General features: G+C 43.0%; 1 protein-coding gene across 2 annotated transcripts in view; it reads left to right on the top strand.

Annotated features, from left to right (window-relative positions):
• Positions 1–389: 389 nt before the first annotated feature.
• Positions 390–16,730, top strand: part of SLC9A2 (solute carrier family 9 member A2) — a 35,076-nt gene continuing 18,735 nt past the window's right edge. The window contains exons 1-3 of one of the 2 annotated variants that reach the window (XM_051644177.1): positions 390–762; positions 6,287–6,750; positions 12,192–12,442. In XM_051644177.1, coding sequence (XP_051500137.1) covers positions 486–762; positions 6,287–6,750; positions 12,192–12,442 — 992 coding nt within the window. In that variant the 5' untranslated portion in view covers positions 390–485. The remainder of the gene's footprint in view (positions 763–6,286; positions 6,751–12,191; positions 12,443–16,730) is intronic. The other variant, XM_051644178.1, reaches the window with a different exon arrangement.

Here is a 16,730-nt window from a genome sequence, read left to right as displayed (position 1 = left end):
TAACTCTCTACATTAATTCAAAGGAGTGCGTATGTATCTGTATGACAGGACTGTATGCAAATCCTTTTGAAGCCCCCTGAAGAACACGCTCCGGCCATGGCTATCCCCTGGAGGCCCGTCCATCGCAGGCGGTACTGGGGGCAGGGACCGGTGCTCGGGTACCTGGCACCCCCCACGCCGGGGGGGCTGCTGCGCACCGCCCCAACACCTGCCGGCGCCGGGGCGCCGGACCCGCCCGCCGCAGCCCGGGCCCGGGGGTGGCGGGGGCGGCGGCGGGGCCAACCGGTGGCTTTGCCCCTCGGGGGCGGCCCCGGGGGCGGCCCGGGGGAAGCGGGGCAAAGCCGCGGCCGGCCGGCGACGCCGGGCCGGGACTCGCCCAGTCACCGGGAGGAGGCGGAGCCGGCGGGGCCACGGCTGCGGCAGGTGCCCGCGGCGGCGGGATGGTGGCGGCGGCCGGCGCGGGGCCGTAGGGCAGCGGGGACGCCATGGGCAGCCGCGGCGGCCCCCCGCGCCCCGCCGCGCCTCTGCTGCCGGCGCTGGTGCCGGTGCTGGCCGTGCTGGCGGCCGGGGCGGCAGAGGCGCGGGCCACCTCCGAGAGCCAGCTGCCCGGCGCCGCGGCGATGGGCACCGGCACCCCGCCGAGCCCCAGCGGCACCGCCTTCGAGGAGACGCGGCTCCACGTCTTCACCCTGGACTACCCCCACGTGCAGATCCCCTTCGAGATCACCCTCTGGATCCTGCTGGCCTCCCTCGCCAAGATCGGTGAGCGGGGCCGCCGGGCGACCCTCCCTCCTTCTCTCTCCCCCCTCTGCCCTCCCGGGCCGCCCCCCGCTCCGGGCCCGCCGCGGACAGCCGGGCCAGAGCCGTCCGCGCCCGGCGGCGGAGAGCGCGGGGGCAGCCGCAGGCTGATGCTCCTTGGCGGGGCGGGGTGCCCGGGCGTGATTTGGCTGGCAGAAGATGGGGCTTGCTCGGTTAGGAAAGGTGCGGAGGAGAAAGGAGGTTATCTCCAGCCCTCGGCAGCACCGCGCGAACCGCAGGGTATGAGGACTGTAAAACCCAGAGTTCACCCAGGGTGCGACTGACTCTTCCTTGGTCTCCCGGCTGTCATTTGAGCACTGCCTGCGTTTTTCCTAAAATAACGCCGGGCACGATGACAGATTTCAGAAGAGGAACAACGGATCGATGGACAGCAAATATTTATGAGGGTAGAATAAGCCACCTCAGTGTATTTTCCCACCATTCACTTATGTCCCGGGAAGATCGAAGAAGACAGCACCGAGTGAGAAAGGCCACCTCTTCCCTCATGTGGAAAATATTTGTATTGCATAGTTTCACTGTGTTTTGTGCAGCTTATATATAATGCTTTTATTTAGCTTTCTATGTCCCAAACGGAAGAATGAGTGCACTATAATAAGCTAAAGAGTATCAGGTAAAGGTGCAATAGAGAGCTTTAAAAATCAGTCAATCTCTATAAATCATGAACCTTACCTTCTTACCAAGAAGATAATATGAATGTTAAGGAATAAAGCCATAAGAACAGGGGGGAAAAAAAAAAAAAAAGTTTACTCATACTCCACTGTTTGATTCACAAGTCTTGATTTTGCAGCACAGATTTCAGTAAAAACTATGATCACACTCATTCTGATAAAAACCATCTTGTGAACTAAAAACTTTGACTTCTGCTTGGGGCATTTAAATGGACTGTGTCACATTTGTGTTAGTCATCAGTTATTTAAGATTCTGCAAAACCAAAAATTTGTACTTACCTCCTGCCATAGCTAGTAGTTCAAGGGTCTTGATCCTCTACCCAAGCAGCTTGCTATGGCTTCATTACTTACTGCAGAAATATTTTATGTTGTATCTTTGAAGAATGCATGTATCTTGATGCATGTGTCTTGATGCATGTGTCTTAATGCATTAAAGATGCATACTTAGTCTTGAGTATGTACTTAGATGTTTGCAGAATCAGGACAGAGTTCAAATATGATGCACTCGAGTACATTATGAACTGTAATAACCAGAAAATACAGAGTTTGGTAAAGAAGTTGTCTGAGCCAGTAGAGTATTGTAAAATTGCTCTGGCTTCTGAGTTTAGATACAGCAAGAACTCTTGAATAAGCTAAGACTAGTGGAAAAGTTTCTGTGTAAACAAAGATCACAGTGAAGCTACTTGAAATGTAAACACACATACACAATAATACGTGGTTTCTGAAGGACTGTACATTCTGACTGTCACGATGCTTTGCTAGGATATGGGCATCTAAAAAGTAAAAAAAAAGTGACTACTTTCATTTTCCAAGCTGACTGCAGTACAGTACACAAGCACAGCATAGATGAGGAAAAATGCATATAATATTTAAATCCCTTCAGTTACACCAAACAAAAGGTAGTGTGGCTAATCTAGGGCATTACCTCTGCTGTTCTAAGTGTGAGTGTGCCAAGCAGTGAGGGCTGGACCCAGGAGAGGCTGTAGGTGTGGTAGAGCTCAACTTCACCACACCTATCTGCAGGTGCCCTGACTCTGGGACTGGAATTAGGAACATCCAGTTCTTTCTCCTGGAGCTCTGTCTGTGCCTCCTTATCCAGTGAGTGCATCAGGTAAACCTTCCCAGGACAAACTCCTATTGTTCCGAAGTCACGATCCAGCAGCGTTAATTTTTCACTTGCTTGTACCTTCTTTTATGTTGAAGATAGTCCAGATGGGCAGAGTTCCCTAACAGGCGAGACACTGAAGTGTCAGCTCTGCCATGTCCTACTGTGTTACTATGAGCGGGTTGTGTGCCTCAGTTCAAAGGGATGGAGAGGGGTTTTCCAGCCTCTCTTGCTGCCTGTAGCCCTGAAAACAGCCCTGGAAGACAGAAGGCTCTCTGGTGCATTCCTCTCTCCAGCATTTCCTGCTGAGCAGCATCGGCATCTCGCCCCTATCATGCCAGGCAGCATGAAATCCACCTCGAGACTCACACACTGCCCAGGAAACTTGGGTGCCTAATCTGGCATCACAAATTCCTTTCTGGGGCTTGGTGCTGAATGCTTACACTTGGCACTGACGAGTAGTAAACCTTGGTGAACTGAGCCCTAAGTTCTTTTCAGCTGCAAAGAGCTCAGAAGATAGGGTCACAATTAATAACAGCCCTCACAGTGTATGAAGGACCCCTAAGGCAAATGTATTGCAGCACTTGCTTGTTACCCTGCAGGAGCCTTTTTGAACAAATGTGCTTTTGCAGAAATGCAGTTTCACTGGCCAGCATTTGCTGTTTTTTTAAGGGGATTTACCTGAAAGGTTTCTGAGATCCTGGCCATGCTCATGTCATTGTAGGCTAGGTTTAGAGACAGTAAAAGAGACTGCACAAAAAGGGAAAACCTAAAGTTGTCAAGCAGAACTTGAACATTTTGACAATGTACATTTTCACAGACATTAGAAACACAGTGCTTTTTCTTCCAGCATAGAAGAAGGGCATATTTTGACATCTAAGAAATTACCTTGAACAGAATTGTTATTTTCTGGCTACCTCTACTTATTTGTGGGTTTGTGCGGTGCTGCCAAATAGGACGTATGTTACAAACATGCTGATTGGCTCTGAGTATATTAGGTGGGACCCAGGGAACCTGAAGTATGCTGCAGTTTCTAGGCAGTAGTCTACTTACCTAGCAGTTTTGCTTAATTCTTATGCTGCTAAACATACAAAATGTTGTCTGACTGATCTACATTCCCATTAGCCCTGCGTTTAATCACAAATGCAGTATTTGAAGTTCTGGGAACTGAGCTGATACCCTTCCAGCACTTCTATCCTGAAAAAAGGTTAAAGCTATTCAGATGGCCCTTTGAAAACTCATGTATAGTCAGAAGTACACATCTCAGGGGGATTTCCAGCATCAGAGTGCACTGGATTTCACCTAACAAATAGGAAACCAGGACTCTAAGGACTTCTAGCTTGAAGAATACTGAACTTGCACTTTAAGCAAGTGTCCTGATGCCCAATGGCCTGAGGGTGAACACCTTCCATGCTGTTGAAGCTAGGTCACTGTGTAGTCAGGAGCCCAAGAACAGAGTCAGAGGAGGAGAAAGTAGCTGTAGTTCTGGGTTCAGCATAAAAGTCTGAGTATTCATGTACTGCAGGGGATCTGCTCCTAGGGTTTCTGACCATGTGGCTGTGGATCCATCAAAGCAGGGAAGATGTCCCTCATCCTGCAGGGCACCTCCACCTGGCTTGATGTGCATTGGATCCTAAATCCTATCTCTCTGCCCTTAAGTGGGGAACCACAGCCTGTCCTTGATAACCTTTTTATCCCTTTCATGGAGGCAGGCCGTCTTTTAGGTGTTTCAATCATGTTTACATGGATAAAAAGCACATTGAACCTAGTGACAGCCTTTTTATTGCCTTTAAGGATGAGGTGGAGTCCTGAAAGCTCTGAGAGGTTATGAACTTTCCAAAGAGTGCCTTGTAAAGAAGAAAAGTTTTTTTTATTTTTATACTCAAAATAGACATTTCATTGCTCTTGCATTACAGCCGGGTAGGAGGTTTTTTGTTTTTGTTAAAAGTTGTGTTTCCAAAAATTACTTCCTCTTCAATTTTTATTGAGAAAATGATTTAAGATACTTTTGAAGGTCTTAAAAAAACTTTTAGCAAAATCTCCTTATTCAGAGGAAACTTCAATCACTGTATTGGAAATTCTGGCATCCTGCCACTGCAGAAAAAAAGACACACTGCAAAATGTTTATGTGGAAGTCGTTGAAAGGTGAAGAGTCAAGTCTTCAGCTACAAATTCTTGTATTTCCAGAGTCATTACCTGTCCTGCTAATATAGGATATTGATGATTCTGGTTTTGAGGAATGACTGTGAATCTGGCAAACCTTTTAATGAGTCACATAGTCTGTGTTTCTAACTATTAAAAAGCAGTCTGTGTTCACCAGAAAGAAAAAAACCTGCAGCTAGAACTGCTTACTTTAAAAAATAGCTTTAATAGTTATAGCATATGTAAGTAAAAAAATCTGTAGATGAAAAAAATCTTCCCCTTGATCTTTCTTAACCATTTGTTTTACCTGGAAAACATCTGTAATTGAATTAACAAAATAGGTGTTACAAGATACAGAAGCCTGAAACTGGGAAACTGGATGTGAACTGTACCAAGCTTTCACTAGTTTAACTGTTTCAACTACAGGTGTGATTTTTACTGAAATAGTTTTACTGAAATAGACGCCCGTTATTACCAAACCCAGTGTTTCTGTGTAGCTCTCATTTAAAATAATTTAAATGCTTTTTAGTTAGGCAGGAATTATGGGATCTTGTGGGTGTGGATAGTTTTCTATATAATTATGTGGGCCAAATATAGATAAGGAGGAGCCTGGAAAAGATTGGCATCTCCAAGACCTGGAATGTGACCTTGGTGCATAAGGTTGATTGTTCCATTAGATTGGCCAGAGTAAGTTCCTTCAAAACTTTTCCCATTCATTAACAAAACCATCCTTAAAACAGTCAACTTATGCAAGTAATGGAAATCTTCAAATCAAAAGTGCATGGCTTGGAGAGTTTTAGTAAGCTGAGGAACATTTAACCATGAAGTCCAAATTCAGAACCCTTTTTTTATTCATGTTTCCAGTACTTTGCACAGATCTTTACAAGAGACACCTGATGCTACCACAATTCATATGACACAGATGAATGAGCACAACCATCCAGGCTACAACTTTTTGTCACTTTATGGAAAACATGTTGGTTATTGTGAAATTAATTTGGAGGCTCTGCTAAAATTGGATAATAATGTGTCTGTAAATGCTTCCTCATGGTGGCTAAGGAAGTGGCCGTGGGTGACTTGGTGCAGGTCACATGTGCCAGTTCTCCTCTTTAGCTTTTAGACTCTAAAACCCTTCTAAAAATTAAATGAATATACTCCTTAAACTCCTTTGTGAAGCTGTGCATGGAGGAAGGGATGATTAGTGTAATATTTTTTTTCTCTGTCTTGACGTAATTGGCTCTAGAAAAGGGCTTGGTTTGCATTTCTGGAGGATTCCATTTTACAGAATTCCCACACTTTCACAAACAGAACCCTTGCAGAGAGTCACTCCAGCAAGCCTAACTATTCACTGGAACATCTAATAAAGTGACTCTCCACCGACTTAACTGTCCTAGCTGACAAATTTGCCTTGACCTGCTGTGATGGTCCAGTTCAGTCTTTGAAATGAAAATAGTTTGTTTACTATAAAACTAAGATAACAGAATCCAGAATATCATTTTGGATTTTTTACAAATAACCATTTTACTTTCTTGTGTTTGAATTTCCTTTGAAGGCTTTCATCTCTATCACAAGTTGCCCTCAATAGTGCCTGAAAGCTGTCTCCTCATTCTGGTTGGATTGCTTCTTGGTGGGATTATATTTGGAGCAGAGGAGAAGTCCCCACCTGTAATGAACAGTGATGTTTTTTTCTTGTATCTTTTACCACCCATTGTACTCGACGCTGGATATTTTATGCCAACTCGTCTTTTCTTTGAGAACTTTGGTACCATATTCTGGTATGCCGTGGTGGGCACACTCTGGAACGCCATTGGCATCGGAATTTCACTTTACGGAATTTGCCAGATCAGTGCATTTGGTTTGACTGATATCACATTGCTGCAGAATTTGCTCTTTGGCAGCCTCATTTCAGCCGTGGATCCTGTGGCAGTGTTAGCCGTTTTTGAAAATATTCATGTCAATGAGCAGCTTTACATCCTGGTGTTTGGAGAGTCTTTGCTGAATGATGCTATAACTGTGGTAAGTTACTTGATAAATGATTAGTTGATAAAAACGATAAGTGATTTCATGCCACCCCGTTATGTCTTTTTGTATCTGGTTATTACAGTTTGCTGATAGATGGAAGTCAAGGTGCGCTAATGTGCTCGTGTAATTTGCTAAACTTCAGATTGACTACATCAGAGTAATGTGTAATGGTAGCATATTTGCTCTAGGGCTTTTACCACCTAATCTCTTTTGTTTCTGTATCTTTGAATTCTGTTATTTCACTAATCTGAAACCGGAGGTTTTCCTCACCTGCAAAAAAGTTGCTGGACAGGAGAAGGAGAAGGGCCAATGGTGGGTGTGCCGGTATGTTCACAGGGAGAATGGGCAAATCATTGAGGTGGCACATGACCTGCTTGATGTGCATGTGCATTTTGCACGTGTTCATCTGCGTTCATCCAGTTGGAACTGTCCTGGGACCACCAGTCCATTTCTCCCAGGCTACAGATTAGATAGGACAGCCATCTGGAGGCAGTAATTTCTAATCATGAGCTAGCTGAACTGGGCTTGTGGTGCTAACCTGAGGACAGTAATCTGCAAGTTCCATTAACATCTCCAGTGCCCCTTGTATGTACCTGATGACACCATGTCTGGGAAATTGCTGCCGTTTATCCATGCCTTAGTTGAAATCCTGCTTTTGCCAACTATGTCCTGGCATGCTTTCTGTTTTGTGAGACATGGAGATCCAGTTTTTCATATGCCAGAAGGATCAGAAATATTTGTGAATTGAGTCTGCACCTTCCCTCTCTCTGTTGCTGGCTTCTTATTCCTGTCTCATTCTAAGCACCATTTTCCTTTGGTTTTCCCTTTTTCTGGGACTTTGCCTCACCTGCTTAACACTTGTGTATCTCAACATTTAGCCTGAGCCTTAGTACTGATAATTTCTTGTGTGTCCATGGGAGTCCTGTTTATTTGTTGGTGTTTGTTTTTTTTTTCACTTATGCTTCCTGTTCATCTGATTCTGTTGCTATCCAGCCACCTGAATCACATCCTCTCTTATGGCCTTGCCTTGAAGCCTAGCTTTTCTCATTAGCTTACAGCTGAATCTGCCTGCCATTACTAAACTGGTACTTAACCCAGTCCTGAAAATAAATGGGTGTAAACATTGAGTTTCAAAAAGCTTAGCAGTTCAACCATGGCTGTGTCTGTCTCTATTAATTCTTAATGGCCACTTGTGCAGTGGAATTAATTTCATACAAGTTTTTCTGGGGGAAAAAATCTGGTTTTATGTTAGTGTAAATATTTTTTTTGGTGTGTGCATTTTTCCAAGCAAAATAACTTTTCCAATAACAAAATCGATCATATTTCCACTGGAGCCATAGTTAAAGGTGGCAAGATTTGCTAGGAAAGCACTGCATCCTGATGATGGAAGTATTCATGTGTGCTATTGCCCAATGGCAAATTGCTTCAAAACACCATTTTTATAAGTGCTGTCATAACAATTTAATAACAGTGATGTGTGGCTTTCCTGCAGACACCATTATTGCTTTATTTGGAGGTAGTCCTTTCTCATGGCATGTCTGCCAAGGTGCCCTAACACAGAGGAGATACTCTGAGGAGCCTGTAGGCCCAGCCCAGTATGCACACTGGCCATACATATATTCATGGGGGAGTGAAAGGAATTTAGAGTACCTTTGGTCTTACTTCACAGCTATCGCTTAAGGGTAGCACTTGGCAGGAGATCAAGTGGTTTTCACATGCTAAAAATTGGTCTGCTAATAGTTCCTTGTTATGATTTTGCACACCTGCAATCATGTGATTAGACTTAGAACATGACCTAGACCCTCAGACAGTTTCCCTGTGGGGTGCCCTTAGAGGACCTCTCTTCCTCTGCCCAGAGCAGTGGTGCCAGACCAGTCCTGGCTGGGGTTACGTAGTTAAATGCTCAAAGGAGACCATGTTTTGTAAATGCTATTTCTTCTTTCCCCTTGTTGTGTTATGTGGAGAGCTGATAGAAAAAGAGAGCAGGCAGAGCTCAGCACCTTCCAGGTTTCATGTGCTGGATCCCTTGTGTCCCACCTACCCTGGCAGGTGCCTCCAGTAGAATGGAGGGACAAAGCAGGATGGGAGTTGAACACAGGCTGGCCATTTGCAGAACCTGCCTAATTTCTATGGCCACTGCAGTACCAAAAACCCAAGGCCTACACAGATGGGCAGTGCAGAACAGTGCAGTGATTTAGTAAACATGCTTTCAAGCTCTTCTTCCTACTCTCCTGCTTGGACTTCCTGGCTGCTCCTAATAAAAGCTTTTATTAGGATAGCGGTGTCATCTATGCCTTTCCTTTCCAGAAACTGTGCTACCACACCTTCATTTTAGGTGCAAAGTGAGGTGTACTTTCTCAAGAATCTCAGCTCTGCTGTGTTTCTCAGATGATCTTTCATCCTGATGGTTTTCACGATACACCCGTGCACTTGGATGATCCTTTAGCCCAGTGATGGAGTTTTGGAGCTTGAATTCATCTGAGGACAATGTTTGCCACTTGGCTTCTTGTTCAGAGTTGGTGCTTGCTGGAAGACTGGGTCAGTGATAACTAGCACAGTGATAGTAAATAGCAGGATCACAGTTGAAGTTGAGAGTTAGCAGTTCAAATTCCAATTCTGGGTTTAAAATCACAAAGAAGGGGCCAGTGTCATTACAATAATATTATTTCCATTCTATAAAACATTACAACAGTGCTCTGTATTCCACCTCTGCTGAAAACATTTAGAGTGCTTTAAAGTAATTTCAGAATTAAATCTTGTAACTGAGAACTGACAAAAAAAAGCAATTAGTGTCTAGGAAGAGCAGACATGCTCTGAGACAAGACTAAAAAGTGATTGCTGACTAATACTCCTTGGTGTAACCTTCAGTGAGTTCAGCTGAAGGATGTTGAGTAAATGCAAATCCTGAACTTGAAAAAAACCCTGTTCTCATACCAAATGACTGGAGTTAATGTTGTTACTCACCTGAAAGTTTAGCTGTAAAACCCAACTGCTGTAGAGTAAAAGGGAAGTCAACCTGATTTTGATTGCATTTATAGCAGTGTAAATAAAGAACAGTAGAAACAAGATTAAAATCACGTTCATGACATTCCATAGTCTTAGCTGCTGCTTCTACCACAACAGTCTGGTTTTGATCTCAGGTAAGAAGGAGAACATTGCTTTTCTTCTTTCAAATAACTTACAGCAACAGACTTGAGATTTATGGGGTTGTCTGTATGTGGAAACAACAAGCTCCATTCTTTTTGTAGGGTGAATATTTTGCTGTGAGGATAAGGTCATTGCTCACAACCAGTAGCCTTGAAAAGGCTATTGCCTGAGTAGATCAAAGTTACATGCTTCTTTACAGGCAGCTGTCAGTGACCTTACTTTGGAGATGTGCCTTATATATATTTATATGCTTAATTTTTAAAATATAAAAAAGGGTATTTAAAACTCCAATTAAAGAGAATAATAATCTCGCCTAATACATACCAAGGGAATATTCTGCCATGTCAAATTCTGTAGGTGTCTTGGGATAGTCCCAGGTTTCAGCAAGTGACTCAGGGAAACTCCTCTCCCTGCACACAACACTAGTCAGCAGTATTTTTTCTTCAGTCTATGATTCATGGAGTCCTGGGAGTCTGTGGGCTGAGAGGTCCTTCTCAAGTGACCAAGGCACACCTCTTGTCTATAGGCTTAGTTCTGGTATACTTCCTTTCATGCAAATCTGTAAGGCCCACAAGTCAAAACAGGTGAAAACGAGTGGAGCCTATCACATTCCTTTCCTGCACAGGACATAGTAACAAGGAACAGGGCAAAAAGGCTCAGAGTCTGCCTCAGAGCAGCAGGACGAAGGGATTTGTCTAGGAGAAAAAGGACACTTCTCCCAGCTGGACTCATCCTGAGGACATAATTATTATCAAACAAATAGTTCATGCTCCTGGTCTTGTCCTGTTTGTTGTTTTGCAATGAAGATTGCTGTTGATCATGTTAGGTTTTATTTAACCTTCTGTTCTTTTTCAGTTCTTCCCTTTCCCTTAGCCCAAAGGACCCATAACAGTCCACATCTTTGCACTAATCTCTACTGAGAACTTCTAACTCTATAAGAGTTGGTGAATTTGGGCCAAGAAAAGCTAAACAACTTACTTTTTGTCATGTGAGAGAGAACAAGCCTGCCAGCATTACAAATGCCTCCCAGTCACTATGCAAACACCTACATTGTTGGCACATTGCAAGTGCTGATAAAATGTTGTTCTCTTAAATAGCATTACTTTTAGAGTAACCTGTTTGGTTTGCTACAAAGTCTAGAAAGAAAATGAGGGTTTAACTGCTGCAAGCTGTCCAAGGTGACTAGTTAGGTGTTTATTATGACCATGGTGGCTTAGGCTGTGAAATCAGGTTCACTCATTCCTATTGGGATAGGAGTAGGTTCCTGTGACCAAGCTCAGATTTGTACAAGGAGACCATGTAGCCATCATAGTATTGCATGGCTGGGAGCACATGTGCAGTATCAGGGAGGGAATGCTTAAATCTCCCAAGTAAGCCTGCAAATGGAGAGACCCTTTAAGGTTTCTTTAAGAGTCACTGGTTCCATTGTTGTCTGGTGCATAGTAAGGAAAATACTGGATATTAGAGAAATGTGGACTTTACATCATTCTGTTTCCTTGGCGGGGGGGGAAAGGCTCTCTGGCTAAGAAAATGTAATAATCCCATTGACCCAGTTTGTTTTGGAGGATGGTTACAAATACTTTGAAAAATAAACTGGGCAAACACATGGTAACAGGTCTTTTAATGGGAATTAAAACCAAATCTCTAGAAATAATCTCAAGTTCAAAAAGTCTTAAAACCATTGCATTCCTAATGTTGAGGAAGTCAGAGAAGGAGGACTCCATGGATGCCATGTTTCTTGTACTCCTTGGAGTGATCACTGTTCATCTCCTTTCTCATGCCTGCCCTACCCTGTGCCAGGTTAATCTATAATCAGATTCAGTACTGCAGCTCTCAGTGTTTTAATATTGATCAAGCACATTTGAAAATATCCTGATTTTTCACTGATTATTAAACTGTATTTTTTCTTCCTCTTTTTTTATTTATTGTATTCTGGGGAAAATCTGAAATGGCCATTTGTGGAGAAATTATAAGCTCTGCAAATAAATGAAATTAAAGAAAGAACAGATAGTTCTATGCACCTGGCCTGCAGAACAACAGGTTTTAAGTGTTAAGAAACTTGTTCCGGTTGCAGAAGTGGAAATGCTAATATTTGCCCTTCTTTGTGTATGTCCCTGATATTTATGGATGACAAGTAATATGCCAGAGGGAAACAACAGCATATCTCAACAGTGAGTTGAAGGTAGATGGAGATACTAGAAGTTCAGGATTGAAGCAGAGGAGCATAATGACATGAAGGGAAATTAAGAAGAGTTCACAAACATAATCTGCTTTCTTTTTCCTCATAGGTCCTGTACAATTTGTTCAAGTCTTTCTGCCAGATGCGCACAATTAAGGTTATTGACATATTCGCTGGGATTGCTAACTTCTTTATAGTGGGGATCGGTGGAGTATTGATTGGAATCCTTTTGGGATTTGTAGCAGCCTTTACCACCCGTTTCACCCATAAAATCCGAGTGATTGAGCCACTCTTTGTCTTCCTGTACAGTTACTTGTCATACATAACAGCTGAAATGTTTCATCTCTCGGGCATCATGGCGTAAGTACCCCAAACTTCACTAATCATAGCACCCAAGTAAGAATGCCAAAGGAAATTGCAGAGAGCACCAGACTTAGCAAACTTTGCCATGTGGCATCCTTCCACTCTGCATGGCAGTGATGCTGGCTTGAGGATTTCCGGCCTCTCCCCTTCCCGCTTCCGTCCCATTAGCTCAGCTTGCCACCACACCAGCTGTGTCACTAAAACTGTTCATGGCATGACACCGTAAACTGTATCTTTGAAATGTTCCGTGTTAAAAATAATGCCTTGTATTTTCAGTGGGATTATTTTTAACTCAGGCCAGTTTGGTGACCTGTGTCCTCATGTGACCCTACAACTAGTCATAAGGGCATGGCTGAGGGGTGGCCCACAGTGATGTGGGGGCAGTGGTGGTTGGGAGGGAGTGGGAGTGGTAGCTGGGAACTTAAGGAACTGGCTTAACTTCTGATGCCAATATATTATGAAAGTACATCTTACACTTAGTCATGGTGAGCAGCTAGTTAGTACCATTCAATGAAGATAATGTGTATGTCATTAAGGCAAACTCTTGCAGGATTACAAGCACAATAAGGATTGGGTGAATGAAATTTGAAGAATCTAATCCTATGGTGATATAACCCTTTAGTGTAATATGTTGATCCATGTGCCTGTGTGTTACAATGCTCTCTGTATGCAACATTATGTAAGGTTATTCATCCTACTTCCAGCAAATAAAAATATTTTCACTCCTGATTTTTTACTCCTGGGCTTCAGTGAAGAGAGGCCACAGACTCTCATTTGATGCGGTTTATACTGTTAACAACCTTAACTTCAGAAATAGCTTTTTATGACATTTGATGTATTTAAACAGTTTGCTCTGGTTCCACGTAATATTTTTAAAGGCCAGCCTTCTTTAGTGACTTTGTATTGCTCTAGTGGCAAACATGAGTCATTCAGGCATTAGGAACATAGCTTTTTATAAAAGATCAGATGTTACTTCTGAGTATCACTAATACTTGATAATACCTCATCTGATTATTATCTTTTAGGAAAATGAAGATAGGCTAGATATCAATCATACCAATATAAGGTTTTCTGGGGCTGGGATGCAGTTTACATGGAAACTTACAGCTGATGATTTCAGTAGTATAAAAATAGAAATATGCCATGAAAACAGAGGGGTTAGTACTTTAATATAAATAAAGAGCTAGAGATTATATGGGTTTCTTTCTTTGATATGAGCCTAAATAAAGTAACGTATGCATCCACTTTGACCGAGTTCATAAATGTGCCATCTCTTTCCCTAGCTTCTATTCATAGTGTTTGTGTGGTTTCTAGTTTCTGCCACTTCTTAAGTCAAATGCCCTTGACATCCTGTGATCAAATACTTAGAGGGCTTCTAAACCAAAACCGTGTAGCTAAACCATGCATGGAAAAATTGTGGCAGTGTACATGAAAATACTGATTTGGACATGCTGTGTGCAGGGTACAAAGGAAAGGGCACGGAGGGTCTGTGGGTGAGTCAGTGGACCCACCACATGCCAGCGCCTGCAGCCAGCACACCCAGGCTGCCCGTGGCACAAATAAAACTATTCCTTTTAGTTTGTAACACTGGCTCCTGAGTGGGTGCAAAGCAGTAGAGGAAACACAAAGTATTTTTTCCCTCTAACAGTACAACAGAAAAGGAGTTATCTCTAAAATGCCCTGTATGTGTTTTGGCGCTCATTATATTTTGTAACAGCTAAGAGAGCTGGATACGTGAGTAACACTGTGGGGGCTGGGGGGACGAGGGGGCAGGAAGGGCTCCCTTTCTGCAGCCTTGTAGTGTCTCAGCTGTCCTGAGGCATGACGTGTGCCCCCTCCCAGTGGTGCTGCTGAGGGCCTTACAGCTCCTGTAATTCCCTTGGAGTAAATCTACCCCATGGTTTTCACATATCATTGGGCTTTGAACTGCTGAGGGTGTTTCGCTCTGTGTCCCAGTACAACATGCATCTGTGTCAAGTTCCCTGTCGTTTTCTGCAGTGGGTGACGCACGGCTTGATTGCCTGTGTCTGACTCAAAAGTCAGCCCTCTGAGCATGCAGTTGGACCAAATGACCTTGGGAGTGTCCCTTATAACCCAGGTTGTTTATTCATTATATGATTCTGTGGCTATTTGTAGCTCAGCCTATAGGTGATAATTGCTCATCTCCCTTTTTTTCACCCATATCCACATGAGTCTGTTACATTATTGATTCCCTCTTCCTTCGTAACCAGGTTTGGAAAGATCAGGGAGACCTTGTGGTTACTTGCTGTTCCATAGTTTAGGTGGAGGATGTGAGCAGGAACATACAGTGTTATCAAATAAATAAGATACGTACACAGAGTCCCTCCTTTCTGTGCAAGTAGGAATTCACTGGCAGAGGAATAGAGGGGAATGAAAGGTGCTTGTCCCTCTTCTGATAAGTCTGTATACTCCTTCTTGGGACAAACTATTCTTGAAGCATCCATGTATAACCCTTGCACCGGGTTACCTAGCTGAAATAGTGAAGGGACTGAACTATGTCCCTGAGAGCTGCAGTGAGAAAGTCCTCTCTGGAAGGAAAAAGCTTCTGCTGTAATCAGAACTAGGCTTGAATCAGGACTGTGACTGTAAAACCTACAGATGTGAACCTGAACTTTTTTTGCTTGCTTCCATTCCTAATTATAATACTGCATTTTATGCTTACTTATTTCTCATAAGTATTCTGCTGATAGTTCTCAGCAGAGCTATCAATACGTTTCCTTTTTTTTTTTTTTTTTTTTTTTTTTCCCTTTGCAACAGTGAGTTAGCAAGCTGAAAGGAACAAACATTGAAACTACTGTAAATTTAGTAGGTCAAGGAAACTTGAGGACTGAACCCAGTAGCCTAGTTTATTGCAGTCATGAAAGAAGCTGTACTGTTTGTACAGGAGGACTTTTATTCTTGAGAAGCACAGAAGGTTGCAGGTTAATTGCAATTAACTGTTTTTTCCCTCCCCTTTTTGACCAAAGCAACTACCTAAGGTCACAGAAGCGGAAAGCAGAAATAATGTGTGTGGATAAGAAATGTAAAATAAAACACAGTAAACTTTTATGACAGATTATGACAGTAAAGATTTAGTTTGGGAAGAACATATTACTATAATGTACATGAAATCTTCCATATTTAAAGGAATGTATTTTATATTAAATTCTAACACTATATTGAAATAGCATTTTCAGCTTAAAGAGACTTACTCTGAAGAGATACCAGATTCCTAAAGTGAGCAGTGATCAGCTGTGGAATAGTACTTACCTGAAGAGTAATAAACAGTGTATTTGTTACACTGGTGAACCAGCTCATCAATTAGTTGACACTAGTTGAATGAATGCAAAATGTGACTGAAAATAATATTGTATATATGAGTGTCGTTCCTTTAAATTCTAGTGGTTAAGCATGACAGGTGTTTTAAGTTACAGCTTGCAAAGATCCTGATTAATCTGGTGACAGATTCTTGTCAGACATCTATTTACAGTGTCTCCATTACCTCAGGATTCAAAAACAAACCATGTCCAGAGCATAATTCCCCCCTCCCAAGGCTGCAGGGCCTTCCTAAATGACTATAATAATGAAAACTATTTATTTTTAAAAAGTAATCAATAGCCCTGTTTTGTTCTGTCTTTAAAGCAGGCCTGACAGCCCTAATGGTTGGGACAGTAAGCTGCAGCTTTGACACTCTGAAACAACCACAGATCTGGAAATGGCTGTTTTGCAGCCTGCACTGTCTGTTCTTGCTGTGTTGCATTTGCTGCCCCTGTGCTTGCCAGCTCCACTGTGCACAGTTTGCTGGAGGGAGCCAGGATGCATCTGACTTGTTACACTAGTACAGACTAGCTGTGCACACAGAGAAGAGCTGTCATGACCCGTGACATAACCTGAGATATTTTTAAGTCTGTCAGTGCAGCCTGTGGCTTGTGAAGAGTTGGTTTGCCACTGAAAATGAGAGTTTTTGGAGGGTGAAGGTGTTAAGTAGATTTGAGACCCTTATTCTTTTGCACTTTTAAGGTTGGTCACCAGAACTGCATGTAAACTGAAGAACCTGAGAATGTTAAACAGCTTCTGGGCTTGGATATATGTCCTGGACAAGCCATTACTCCATGTCAGGACAAAATCCATGTGGGGCCCTGGTTCGCTTCCACTTTTTTCTTGAGATGAGCAGAAACATATGTTTGTAGGATCTGTGACAAGTTCCCAGTCCGGACAACTGTGAGATCAGAACAAGGAGGAGAACTATGAAAAGCATTGGTGGTCTGTCCAGACTGGCAAAACT

Source organism: Apus apus, chromosome 1 (assembly GCF_020740795.1).
Source record: "Apus apus isolate bApuApu2 chromosome 1, bApuApu2.pri.cur, whole genome shotgun sequence".
In the NCBI taxonomy this organism is placed as follows: domain Eukaryota; kingdom Metazoa; phylum Chordata; class Aves; order Apodiformes; family Apodidae; genus Apus; species Apus apus.
Note: the sequence above shows the minus strand (reverse complement) of the source record. Positions and strands in the feature narration are given on the sequence as shown.